This window comes from Schistocerca gregaria, chromosome X (assembly GCF_023897955.1).
Source record: "Schistocerca gregaria isolate iqSchGreg1 chromosome X, iqSchGreg1.2, whole genome shotgun sequence".
Classification (NCBI taxonomy): domain Eukaryota; kingdom Metazoa; phylum Arthropoda; class Insecta; order Orthoptera; family Acrididae; genus Schistocerca; species Schistocerca gregaria.
This window is the reverse complement of record NC_064931.1, coordinates 504860966-504875159: the sequence shown is the minus strand read 5'-3', so window position 1 is coordinate 504875159 and position 14194 is coordinate 504860966. Positions and strand designations below refer to the sequence as shown.

Below are 14194 nucleotides of genomic sequence, written 5' to 3'. Positions count from 1 at the left end.
GTAGTTTCTGACATTATCATTTACTTGGACAGAAAAACACAGTGGGAAGGCTGTAATTTACTAATATGTTCAGGCACATTACTGAAATAGTGTTTATTCAAGAAAATACCGAGAACAACGTTGTAATATGACAAAGCAAAGTTCCTGCATGATTATTGAATTCCAAAGCTGTTGATACTGTTCTTGCCACTGTCTCATAATATGTTCAGGTGTTCTACAACATGCATTGGCCTATGATATGAAATTCTCTTTCCATGCAAGAGCAGTGACAGGTACCCAGGTAATGGTGAGGCATTACTTGTGGATAAATTGTACCCAGAAGTAAGGTTGTGCAATAATCTCCTATTGAGTCATGTCCTGTCACAGAGCGAATGATTCGTGCACAGATAACTCACCAGATTTGACTTTCATTCTTTGCAGCAGGATAATTCTATTATATGTGGGATAGTGTGTAATGTGCAATATTGTTTTGTAATAAATCGCTCCAAAATACTATTTCAGTTCATGTGATGAGTTCTAATACAGAAGTTAAGAATTTTATCTCTGTAAATTAGTCTATACAGACTATTGATAGAATGAAAATGCTGAACATAGTGTGCTGATTTGCCCTTTTTCATCAATAATAATTCTCGCTATTCCTGATAGAAGTCAGGAGCTGCAATCATTTATATTGTTACTGCTGTGGAAGTCACCCTTCTTGATATCTAGCCAAAAATAGCATCACCATGACTGTGAGGAAATTAGCTTGACTGTTTTACAATTTTGGGTGTATTTAATATATATTGAAATTAATAGATATCAAATTCTAACGCCAGACTTACTTGTGATTGGGAGAAGTCGAGCTTGGGATTCTTGTCATGACCCCACTAAACATTGACCAGCTATAGAAATTACCATTGAAAGGGAACCCCAAGCCCACTAATTCAGTTGTTATGCAGGGTGCTGTTAATGGTGATCATACATTCCATTTGCAGAGAAATTTTGTGCCATGTTGTCATACTGACAGGCATTTTTGTGTGATGTTGAAGTAAGAATACTCATTCTGTATCATGCCAAATAAATTGACTACCTGAATTGTGGCATTTCATATTTATAGTGCGGTGGTGGTCATAAATTATGGCAGTGATATTTGCCAGCAAATTTTGTAACAGAGTGGGATGGGCAGTGGTTAACACACTGGACTGGCATTCAGGACGACGATGACTATTCAATTTGCCATCTGGCCATTTAAATTTCTGTTCTCTGTGATTGCCCTAAATTGATCCAGGCAAACAAAGAGTATGATTGATTTCCTTCTGCATCCTTTTGTAATCAGAGCTTGTTTGCATCTCCAATAATCATGCTGTCGGTGGAATTTTAAACTCCTTCCTTCTTTCATTCAGTAAATTTTGCACTGTTAGTGTATGCATGGTGTATGTGGAATGGATAACAAGAAGTCAGTACCCATTTTAGACAGGACCATTGTCATACAGAACCAAATAGTGTTGGTTATGGGGGCCAGGCATGGGTTCAGAATGTATAAAATGAAATTTCTGTACTTCTTCACAGTCCTAATCACTGACCTGATTGAACTCTGTGGCAGGTCAGGTAGGTGAACTACCGTGTAATTTAATCACCAAATGTCAGTCCTTTGATTTCCCCTGTGCCCGCTCTCTCCACCACCATGTCTTCCTGTTAGTTGAGAATACAGAGCAAGAGGTCTAGGTTTCATACTACTTGTCAGAATGAAACGGACTTCATTTGTATGAAATAAATTGTTAAAAAGAACAAACAGTTTCATGTACAATAGGTTTTTGGTAAATGAAACACTTTCAATGTGGATAAGATGCACTGTTGGTTGTCTTTTGAACTTCAGTGATGATGTTCCTAATTTTGAATTTTGAATTTCTCTAGTGCTGGCAGTGTTTTAATTGAAATTGATCATATGCAGATTTTTTCCCATGAGCCATGAGAAGAAGTTATCAATGAAGCAAGGCAGAGTTTCCTATTCCATGTCTCTCCATTCTGACAACTAAGAATACAAAGATTTTGGCAGATTTGCATGTTTATGAATAAAATACATTGGATTCAGTTGCTATAAATAACATCAGGTGTTGTGTTATAACTACCATGGAACATGACCATTACCTGCTTGACACTTGAATACAGAAGTCAAATCATGAGATGCACAAGGAAATGGACGAAAATCGTTTTTCCTCAAAAAAGTGTGTCATTAAAACATGCTTCTTTCTTGAGAGTTTGCTGGCTGCGGTGGCAGAGTGGTTCTAGGCGCTTCAGTCTGTAACCGCGCTACCGCTACGGTCGCAGGTTTTAATCCTGCCTCGGGCATGGATGTGCTCACTTCCACATCATTTGTCTTTTTTCTCCTGCCACTGCTGTTTGAGGAGATTTTTTTATCTATCAATACATTTTATTGTGTTTTCGAGTGGTGGTCTCTCTGCTTTCTGAAGTTTGTGGTTCAGAACTCTAACTTTAGGATTCTATGGAAGAGCATCACAATTTTTGATGCTGAAAACTAGGTCTCAGCGTCATGCCTATTATCTGTAGCATTTCACCATCTATGCAAGTTGACAGTCTACATAGATAAGGATAACGGAGATAACTATAAAATCTCAATGCAAAAGAATAGCCAGCAACATGTACAGTAAACATCTGCAAATATCCTAGCTAAACAATCTGAATTTTTGCACAGAAATACTCTTGTGCTTTAAGATGTCCACAGCACCTGTGGAAACCTTAGCAGCCAAATCTTTAATGTTGTGCCCATTGACCAGTCTGTTCTTGCATCCACAGAATTTTTGTGGTTGCTAAGCTTTTTATCTGGTGCAAATGATCTGTTCAGCATTTAAGCTCCCCCAACTGCAGGTAACGTGAGCCCCATTTTGAGCCATGATGGTGGCTTCGAGGAATTTCGCCAGGTCTAGTAGTAGCTTTGAGGATACATGGATGTGGCCGCTGTGTTTCGCTTTTGATGAAAAGGAGTGTGGTAACCATACTAACAATGACTTTTAATTTGCAACTGATGTAACTACAATAATGTAACCATGAACTGTTATTTGTGTAAAGAAGTTGGAATTTCCAGTGGACAGCCCCATTGTATGACATTTTTATGGCTTCACCATTGGTGTAGTAAATCTGATAATGTAATGGATACTCTAGGGGTGACATATTGTGAGTTATCCAAGGTGTCTGACTGTAGGAATAAAAACTTACTTTTGAAGAACTTATCTTAATGGGGCTGGTAGTGTGTAGCAGAATTTATCTGTGAAATTTGTATAAAGAAAAATACAAAATGGTAAATCAAGTAATTTATGTTAAGACCCTGTCTTATCTGTTATGTGGGGGACAGTGTGCTGGGTGTGCTCCGTGATGTTCAGTCATCACAGGTAACCTACTACACTCAAATGAGCTTCCATTGTATCTGAAGTAATAGGTAGATTTATTTACATTTTACAACTGTGCAAGCCTCTGGATTGTCAAAGAAACAGTTGTGAAATAACTGTAAATATATTTTTGTGAAACCTGTTCACATCTACATAAATACTCCGCAATCCTCTGTACGGCGCTTGCGGAGTTTACCCTGTACCACTACTAGTCGTTTCCTTTCCTGTTCCACTCACAAATAGAGTGAGGGAAAAATGATTGTCTATATGCCTCCTTATGAGCCCTAATTTCACATACCTTTATCTTTGTGGTCCTCATGTGCAATGCATGTTGAAGGCAATAGAATCATTCTGCAATCAGCTTCAAATGCTGGTTCTCTAAATTTTCTCAGTAGTGCTACTAGAAAAAAAAAAATTGTTGCCTCCCTTCCAGGGACTCCCATTTGAGTTCCTGAAGCATGTCCATAACACATGCATGTTGTGTGAATCAACCAGTAACAAATCTAACAGTCCGCCTCTGATTTGCTTCGATGTCTTCCTTTAATCTGACCTGCTACCTATACCAAACACTCCAGCAATACTCAAGAATAGATCACATTAGCATCCTATTCGTGGTTTCCTTTACAGATGAACCACACTTCCCTGGAGTTCTCCAACTGCAGTTGACCATTCACGTTCCCTACCACAATCCTCAGATGCTCATCCCATTTCATATGGCTTTTCAACATTACACCCAGATATTCAAATGATGTGACTGAGTCAAGCAGGACACAACTAATGCTGTACCTGAACATTATGGGTTTGTTTATCCTGCTCATCTGCTTTAACTTACATTTTTCCACGTATAGAACTATCTGACATTCATCACATCAACGAGAAATTTGATGTAAGTCATTTTGTATCTTCCTTTAGTCATAATAGCTGTCCTGTCACACTTCCCTGGTGCATTCCTGATTATATGCTTGTACCATGAGTGTAAAGTGCCTGACGTGCCGTAGGATCGTTAGCTCCGGGGTCTGGTGTGATGGATGTAGTAACTTCTTTCATTGGGGCGACTGTAGTGGCGTGGGAATTGGGAAAATGAGCGAGACTCATCAGTGGTTCTGTAGGCTATGCAGTAGAGATAGAAAGATTGTGGAACAGGAGGGGAAAATTGATGCCCTTCAGGCTGAGTTAGATGAGGCTAGGCGAGAACTGGGCAGGTTAAGGGGGGAGAAGGGTAAACAGGGGTGGGAAGTGGCAACAGGCATGAGGAACAGGCCAAGAAATTCTTCTGACAGCTTTGTTATTAATGTACAAAATAGGTTTGACCTGTTGCCTCAGTCAGAAACTGATGAGCCTCTCACAGAAGTAGATGTAGACAGGGCTCAACAAGCTTTCAGCAGCAAATTGATTAAGAATGTAGGGAAGTCTGCAAAGAGAAAGAAAGTCTTGTTGCTAGGTAGTTCGCATGCTAGGGGTGTGGGCCAACTTCTGCAGGATGAATTAGGGTTGGGTTACCAGGTCACAAGTTTTTTCAAACCTAGTGCTGAACTTGGGCAGGTTACAGAGGATTTAGGTTCACTATGTAAAGGTTTTACTAAGGAAGACACCGTGGTTATTGTGGGTGGGCCGGGCAACAGTATTGACAGAGATCCGGGGTACAGCATAAAGTGTGACCTGGCAAAGATTGCATCGGCATCAAATCATACCAGTGTTGGGTTTGTGTCGGTTCTGGAGCGCCACGACCGACCTCATTTGACCTCTTCTGTCAGGAGAGTTAATTTGGAGTTGGAACGGCTACTTGGATCTGGTGCGGGGTCACACACTGGTGTGGTTCCTGTTGATTCACTCTGTAGGTGGGACTATACTAGACATGGCCTACACCTCAACAGGAAAGGGAAGGGTAAACTGGCTGGGCTGATAGCAGGAAATTTAAAGGGGGGAGGAACTACATCTCATGGTGGAAACTCTTTTTTAGTGTAAGATCAGTGTCCAGTGGGAAACTCAGCCAGGCAAGTACTAAAGATGTTAAAAAAGTTCAAGATACTCACAAAAGTAAAGTGAAAAATAATGTTAGTATATTTCATCAAAATATTGGGGGATTGAAGAATAAAATTGATGAGTTTCTGCTTTGTTTAGAAGATATAGAAACCAAGAATGTAATAGATATACTATGCCTGTCTGAGCATCACGTTGTCACTGATATGCAAAAGGTTAGCATCAATGGGTACAAATTAGCTGCACATGTAAGTAGAGATAATATGATGAGAGGAGGAGTTGCCATATATGTCAAAAGCTTCCACAGTGCAAAAAATTTAGAAACTAAAAATTTTTGTGTAGAGCAACATATGGAAGCATGTGCCACTGAACTTAAACTAAATGATGGCACTTTCATAATTGTAACAGTGTATAGGTCCCCCTCAGGGAATTTCCAGCTATTTCTAGAAAACTTGGATGCTTTGTTGTGCTATCTGTCAGACAGGGGGAAGCAAATTATCATTTGTGGGGATTTCAATGTTGATTCCCTGAAAGAGTGTAATAGGAAGAATGACCTTTTAGTATTACTCAGTTCTTTCAATTTGAGCTCCGTCATTGATTTTCCTACTCGGATAACAAAGAACAGCAGTACATTGATAGATAACTTTTTTATAGACCAAGATAAGTTTAAGGACATAAATGCTTATCCTGTTGAGAATGGTCTTTCAGATCATAGTGCACAGCTTGTTACAGTACATGACATAGCTCCATGCAGTATAATAAATCAGACTTTCAAAGCAGTGCGTTCAATTAACAATATAAATATTGCAAACTTTAGGGAAAGCCTACAGCAGCTAGACTGGGATGAAGTGTATAAGGAACCCGATGCAAACTTGAAATATAACTTATTTCACAATACATTTTTAAGGGTATTTGAAAATTGTTTTCCCAAGAAAATAGTTAAACATAATTCCAAGAAAACATATAAAAAACCTTGGCTAACTAAAGGAATAAGAATATCTTGCAACCGTAAAAGAAAACTGTATCTAACAGCAAGAGGGAGTACTGACCCCGAAATTGTTCAATATTATAAAAACTATTGTGCGGTACTAAGAAAAGTTATTAAAAAGTCCAGAAGCATGTGTATCATGTCTGAGATCAGTAACTCTGATGATAAAATTAAAGCAATTTGGAATATTATTGAAAGGGAAACAGGGCAACCAAGAGCACAGGAAGACTTTAGTGCAATAAAACTGAATGACAAGTGCACTAACAAACAATCAGAAATTGAAAATATTTTGAATAATCATTTTCTAAATGTTGTGGAGAAAATAGGATCTAGATCTTCACTAGAAGAGGCAAGGCTATTAATAGAAGAGGCCATACCTGCGCAGTTTGAAACAACTGTAATTCCACCAACCTCTCCTTCTGAAATCAGTAAAATAATAAACTCACTGAAAAGTAAAAGCTCTTACGGAATTGATGGCATTTCCAGCAAAGTACTTAAAGCTTGTTCCCCACAGATAAGTAGGATTCTCAGCCACGTATGTAATAGCTCTTTGGAGCAGGGTGTTTTCCCTGATAGACTGAAATATGCCATTGTAAAACCATTGCATAAAAAGTGGGATACGTCGGATGTCAACAACTACCGCCCAATCTCTCTTCTGACAGCTCTATCAAAAATTTTTGAGAAAGTAATGTATTCAAGAGTAGCCTCACATATTTGTAAAAATAAAGTACTAACAAAATGTCAGTTTGGTTTTCAGAAAGGCTTTTCAACAGAAAATACTATATATGCTTTCACTGATCAAATATTAAATGCTCTGAATAACCGGACATCACCCATTGGTATTTTTTGTGATCTCTCAAAGGCCTTTGATTGTGTAAGTCATGGAATTCTTTTAGATAAGCTAAATCATTACGGTTTTAGTGGGGCAGTGCACAAATGGTTTAATTCATACTTAACTGGAAGAATGCAGAAAGTTGAAATAAGTGGTTCGTGTAATGTTAAAACAACAGCTGATTCCTCAAACTGGGGTGCTATCAAGCACGGGGTCCCACAGGGTTCGGTCTTCGGTCCTTTACTGTTCTTGATATACATTAATGACTTACCATTCCACATTGATGAAGATGCAAAGTTAGTTCTTTTTGCTGATGATACAAGTATAGTAATAACATCCAAAAACCAAGAACTAAGTGATGTAATTGTAAATGATGTTTATCGCAAAATTATTAAGTGGTTCTCAGCAAACGGACTCTCTTTAAATTTTGATAAAACACAGTATATACATTTCCGTACAGTAAATGGCACAACTCCAGTAATAAATATAGAATTTGAACAGAAGTCTGTAGCTAAGGTAGAATTTTCAAAATTTTTAGGTGTGTCCATTGATGAGAGGTTAAACTGGAAGCAACACATTGATGGTCTGCTGAAACGTCTGAGTTCAGCTACGTATGCTATTAGGGTTATTCCAAATTTTGGTGATAAGAATCTCACTAAATTAGCTTACTATGCCTACTTTCATTCACTGCTTTCGTATGGCATCATATTCTGGGGTAATTCATCGTTGAGTAGAAAAGTATTCATTGCACAAAAACGTGTAATCAGAATAATTGCTGGAGCCCACCCACGGTCATCCTGCAGACATCTATTTAAGGATCTAGGGATCCTCACAGTAACCTCACAGTATATATATTCCCTTATGAAATTTGTTGATAATAATCCAACCCAATTCAAAAGTAATAGCAGTGTGCATAGCTATAACACCAGGAGAAAGGATGATCTTCACTATGCAGGGTTAAATCTGACTTTGGCACAGAAAGGGGTAAATTATGCTGCCACAAAAGTCTTTGGGCACCTACCAAACAGCATCAAAAGCCTGACAGATAGCCAACTAACATTTAAAAATAAATTAAAAGAATTTCTAGATGACAACTCCTTCTACTCATTGGCTGAATTTTTAGATATAAACTAAGTAAAAAAAAAAAAAAAAACTTAATCATTAGTGTCATGCAATATTTTGTGTAATGTAATTTCTTGTACAGACATCTTTTATTAACCTGACACGTTCCACATCATTACGAAGTGTCGTATTCATGATCTATGGAACAAGTATTACTCTAATCTAATCTAATCTGATGAACACTCGCCGTCGAGGGCATTATACTGGGACCTATTACTTAAGAAGTCTTCCACCACTCACATATCTTGGAAATTATTCCATATGCTCATACCTAATTTAACAGCCTCCAGTGGGATGCCATCTCAGATGCTTTCCAGAAATCTGGAAATATGGAATATACCTGTTGCCCTTCATCCATAGTTCGCAGTATGTCGTGTAAGGAAAGGACAAGCTTAGTTTTGCAGGAGTGATGCTTTCTAAAACTATTCTTATTTGTGGACATAAGATTCAGTCAAGAACATTTATTATATTCGAACTGAGAATGTGTTCAAGGATTCTGCAGCAAACCAATGTTAGAGATATTGGTCTGTAATTTTGCGGGTCCTTTCTTTTGCCCTTCTTATATACAGGAGTAACCTGCACTTTTCTGCAGTCACTTGTGACTGTGTGCTGGATGGTAGATCTGCAATAAATGCAAGCTAGGTAAGGGACCAATGCTGTAGAGTACTCTTTGAAAAAGCAAATTTGGATTCCATCCGAACCTAGTGACTCATTTGTTTTCAACTATTTTTAGTTGTTTCTCTACACCATTGATGCTTATTACTATGTTGTCCATACTGGAGTCTGCTTGATGTTCAAACAATGGTATGTTTGTACAATTTTCCAATGTCAATGATTTCTTAAACGTGAAATTTATTTTATTTTATTTTTTTCCTATCTTCAACTGCCACCATAGAGTGATCAAGAAGTAACTGGATGGAATCCTTAGGCCCACTTAGCAATTTTACATAGGTCCAGAATTTTCTCGTGTTCCCAGCCAGATCTTTGGCTAAGGTATGATGCTGGTAATTGCATGAAAATGACTTCCTGCAAATAAACGTTGCAACATTGATATGATACTTTACAATTGGCTTAATATTGAAAAAATATAAAATTTTCAGTGAATATTAATGTACCAAAGGGGATACACAAAATGTGAAGTTAACATATTTAGCATATTTTCATAATCTGATGAACCATTCTGTGCAACTATGAGGTATCTCTCTCTCTCTGTTTAAGAATATTGATGTAATTAACAAATACCGAACTTCTGACAGAAGTTATGAATCCCTTACTGTGTTTCAGTGGGTATGGAAAACATAGCTGTGAAATTGTTTGGTACACTAACCAAGGAAATCTCACTCTGCAGACATTTGAAGCATGTTTAAAAAGAAGGTTGGAGATGAGTTGTTTGGCAGGTGCAGATATAGTCAGTTTCATAATTTCCACTAGTAGATACAGAGCCATGTACAATGCTCAGGATGTCTACAAAAACTTGTAGGAACAGTAGCTCTCAGTCAGAGAGAATGTTTTTTTGTCTAGAAAAAGTGCCTGTTTTGACACTTTGTCTTTCAGTTGTGCAGCCCCATGTGAGACAGCTGAGATCAGTTTTGTCATTACATTACATTTAACTTGTTTGAATTTGTCTCAATTAAATCGGGTCAGGTCTGGGGTATCATATTATATTTTATGGTAATGTGGAATAAAACTACACAGCATGTACACTTTTATGTTTTTGGTATTAATGTACACAAAGTCAGACATAGCACCATTTTTAAACAAAACTCGTTTAATGAGCAGTACAGCACTGAAGAGAAGACAGTCCTATTAACATAATAAAATTAAATACATTGTAGGTTCTTTCCTCAAGTATCATTAGAATATTTTACAGAATGTTTTCAAAGTTTTTGCCCTGAAAATCATTAACAATTATCTCATAGCAGTTTTGTATACTCTGTTGATGAGATGAAGTTAAATATAATAATATTTTTAATTCTCTTGTTCTAACATTTCCTGCTGAATTCATAGTCAGTTATTTCAGAAACATTTTTCTGTAGTGTATCTTGTTTGACAACTCATACGTATTTTTTTCTGTCTAATTATAATGTTTTGGCCCATCAGTGTACATTTCTGCATGAGACGGTAAAGTTTACCTAGGGATCAGTGGTGTACTTCTGTGTTTTGTGCAGCAGTGTTGGCAACGCTCACTGGGGAAAAAGACATGTGTCAGCTGCATGGCTCTTCTCCACCATGGTGGTCTATGAGGAGGCTGGGCTTGTTTCATGCACTCTCTACAATCCTCCTCAGGCATTGTTTAAGTTACAGTCAACACACTGTAGAAATACATTGCGTCTGTTCTCACTTGTCATTAGTTAGATGAAACTATCAACCCAGATAATGATATCAGTGCTGCTGCTGATGATGATGATCATAATTAGAAGTAGTGATACTACAGATGGCTAGCCTATATAGTAAGAAAAAAAGGAAGCAAAGATAGTTGATGTAAACCATTACTTTTTGTTTATTTTATTTCTCTGTGTATTATTTTAATTTACAGTTGCAGTAAAACCCTACTTTTACACCTTTCAAGGTACTTGAAAGAATGTGGGAAAATGTAAAATGTGGGAAATAACTTTTTAAGTGTTAAAATTTACATATAGGATCCCTCCTTAAATTTTTGTAGTTTATGTATGATGTATGTACATAATAGGCGTCAAAATACTCATAAAGGACTAATTAATTATCTAATAAAGGTCATCGGCATTTTATGCTATGCTTAGTCACTTACATGTCATTTACCAAACTTCAGCACAACAAATCACACTAAAAATTAGGCATCGTGGAGAGAGCAACCTGAGCAGCTGTCATGTTGATTTATTGGCTTGCAAAGTGAAGATGCCATATAGCAGCTTTTGTATTTATGCTTGCAGCCTATTAAAATGCAATTAGTGTACGCTACATTAAAGATCTCTCCAAAAGATATCAGTTTTACTGTAACACGTCCTGCAATAAAGACGCCAATGGGTGAACGTAATACATTGAGTTTATGTAGTGGTTTTTGATTGTGTAATGGAAAGCACTTGAAAAATTGTTAAGTGCATTGCATGTAGCACTACACTGTAGATCAGTCTTTCATCATAGCCTTTATTTCACAGTCTTTGGCTTCACCAACTTGCAACCAAATTGCAACCTTCAAATCATTGTAGACCTCTGGCTATAACACAGATCAGTCTGTCACTGCAGCTAAAATTTTAGGGTGAGGGTGCCATATCACACTTCATAAAACATTATAAACCATTTTTTTAAGGAATTTTTCATCATGGTTTTCTAGTTCGTAAACACAGTGTACAGCTTTGATATCTACATTGGCAGCAGAAATATTGTTTATATTGTATTCACTGCTGCTTTTACAACTGTGATGGAGGGAACACCACTATAGTCATCACTATCACTTTCTGCACTATCATTGTTTTCCTGTATATGACAGTCAATCACATCTTTAACAGATTTGCTTTAAACAGTGAAAACATTTATTTCTCAGATCTTCTGTGTCAGATTCATTTACTTCATCTACTTGTATGAATCACACTTTTCGAAAGCATTTGGATTTGGTGGTCTCCTTAACCTCTGTCCATGCCTTGGTAATATAGTGCAAAGCAGCTAAAATTTATGCTTTAAAAGAGACTGGTTCTTTTCCAGTTTTTGTCAAAGTTAATGCCTTATGCACAATGGCTTTCCTGTAGTAGGTTTTGACACCATGGATAATAACCACTTCTCTTTACTGTGTTTCCCCCCATGACTATTTTCACCTTTGAACGCATGTGTTCTGTTTGGAAGGATGCTGAAAGACCAGTATCATATATATTGAAAATATCCTTCAGTTTATGTTGATTTATAAGTTGTTATAATCTGCCATTCACTAGCAGTTTTCAGATTTACACTGTCTCCTTTACAACATACAGTTTAGTACACTACATTATACCACATTTTGAACCTGTCACTCCCCGTATTAGGTGCGGAGAAATCCTGGATTCCAAGCACATTGGCCATGTTGAGCACCTTTTCACACATCACACTATTCATAGGGATGTTCAAAGCACTTGCTGTCTGAAACCAGTTCTTCTTAATTTCTTTCAGTTCTGTTTATTTAGAATAACCAAGATACTAATTTTTTTCATTTTAATTTGTTCCACAGTTATTTACAATTTCCACAGTGTTTTTTGTTTTCGGCAATGGTGTTCTGTGTAGACACAGATATTCCTAAACTCTGTGCTAATGCAATGCATGTTCCATGATGAACTTCGACTATTTCAAGAGAATTTTTACTTTCTCTTCCTGTATTTTCCATCTTAACATTGCAACAGGAAAATACTAAACTTCTGCTTGAAGGAAATAACAAACAACACCATACTTCGATCATTTATGCAAGGCTACACACAATGCTACACAATACACACAATTAACACTTGGCATGACAGTTGATGAGAGCAGCTGTGTGTCGATTGAAATTGAAAAAAGGGGGGGGGGGGGGGGGCTGGGGGTTGTGCAAGACACAGGTTAATGCAGTATGTACACATAATAACCAAATCACAAAACTGCTTCAATGCCTTTGCTTTAATTGTAAATACAAGTGTGTGGTGCACTATTCAAAAATTACTGTTTGGAGTTCTGCTGCAATAGCATATGCGACTTTCGCACTAGCATTCCATAGTTACTTCAGATTTATTACCTGTTATTAAACAGTCCAAATTTCACTTGATTGTAAATATGTTGTTATGCATGCCAAAATATGTTACTTAGTTTCTGAGCAACTTACGTATAATTTGCCACACACAATTGTGACATGCAGTTACGAAGGCCTGTTTTACTTCATCAAAGTAACTTGTCAGAACAGTCTTGCAAATGAGATATCATTATATATGTCCAGCTTTTACTATTACAGTGTCTTTGTCAACAGAGCCGCTGCATACACAACTTTAAACCATAGCGATAGATTCCAACTCGCTATTGTAGCTCATGCATACCTCTCCCATCTCCAGAATATGAGAACACACTCTTCTCTGACTGAGAACTGGTGGCAAATGAGTGTTTTTCGTTATTGCATGTAACTAAGAAAATCGCCCAAATGACCAGCCAGAACTGTTAATGTAATTAATGTTAATTGCCAAACCATTATTTCCAAATATTGACTATGCTTCAGACAACCATATCTTTACTTGTCTTTCATTTTTACAGAAGATCCTGCAGCTGAAACAATATATTCTACTTTGGAAGTGCTGTACAATCGTTTCTCAGGAGCTTTCTCACAATTCACACATAATATGGTGATGAGCCGCATTCTGACAGACACAATGCAGAAGCAGTTTCTAAATCTTCTGGTGAAGGATCACAGTAATCCCAGCACGTGGCCACTCTTACTGCATTGTCGCTCTTTGGCAGTTGTAGCGCAGGTGTGTACTATAAGTTCTATCAACAAAAAACACATTCGTGTGTGTGTGTGTGTGTGTGTGTGTGTGTGTGTTTTGAGCTGTTTGTTTTCATTGCATTTTGATGACAAATTCTATATCACTTTGAAATGATACGTGGATGAATAAATAAATAACTCCACTATCAGTTATCTGTCTTATTCACATTTAAAAACTGAGAGATTTTGGCTTTCACAAATATTCTTATGCAACTGTTATCATCATGTTTAAACAGATAAAAATAATAGTTATATCAGGCATGTGCAGTTTGTGACAATTACCACTTTACTTAAGTTTATGCACTCTAGTGTGTTCATTCCATCTAATATACTTCGTGCACATCCAAGTCCACCATTGCTGAAAAGTATATGTTTAAGTACCATAACCGAAATTCATAATTACTGTTAATTTGTCCTCCTTCCTAATTATGTATTACCTCTTTCAT

General features: G+C 37.2%; 1 protein-coding gene across 4 annotated transcripts in view; it reads left to right on the top strand.

Annotated features, from left to right (window-relative positions):
* LOC126299607 (protein purity of essence) overlaps window positions 1-14194 on the top strand; it is a 417439-nt gene that overhangs the window by 118325 nt on the left and 284920 nt on the right. For all 4 annotated transcript variants that reach the window (XM_049991638.1, XM_049991641.1, XM_049991639.1 and 1 more), the window contains exon 13: window positions 13520-13734. In XM_049991638.1, coding sequence (XP_049847595.1) covers window positions 13520-13734 — 215 coding nt within the window. The remainder of the gene's footprint in view (window positions 1-13519; window positions 13735-14194) is intronic.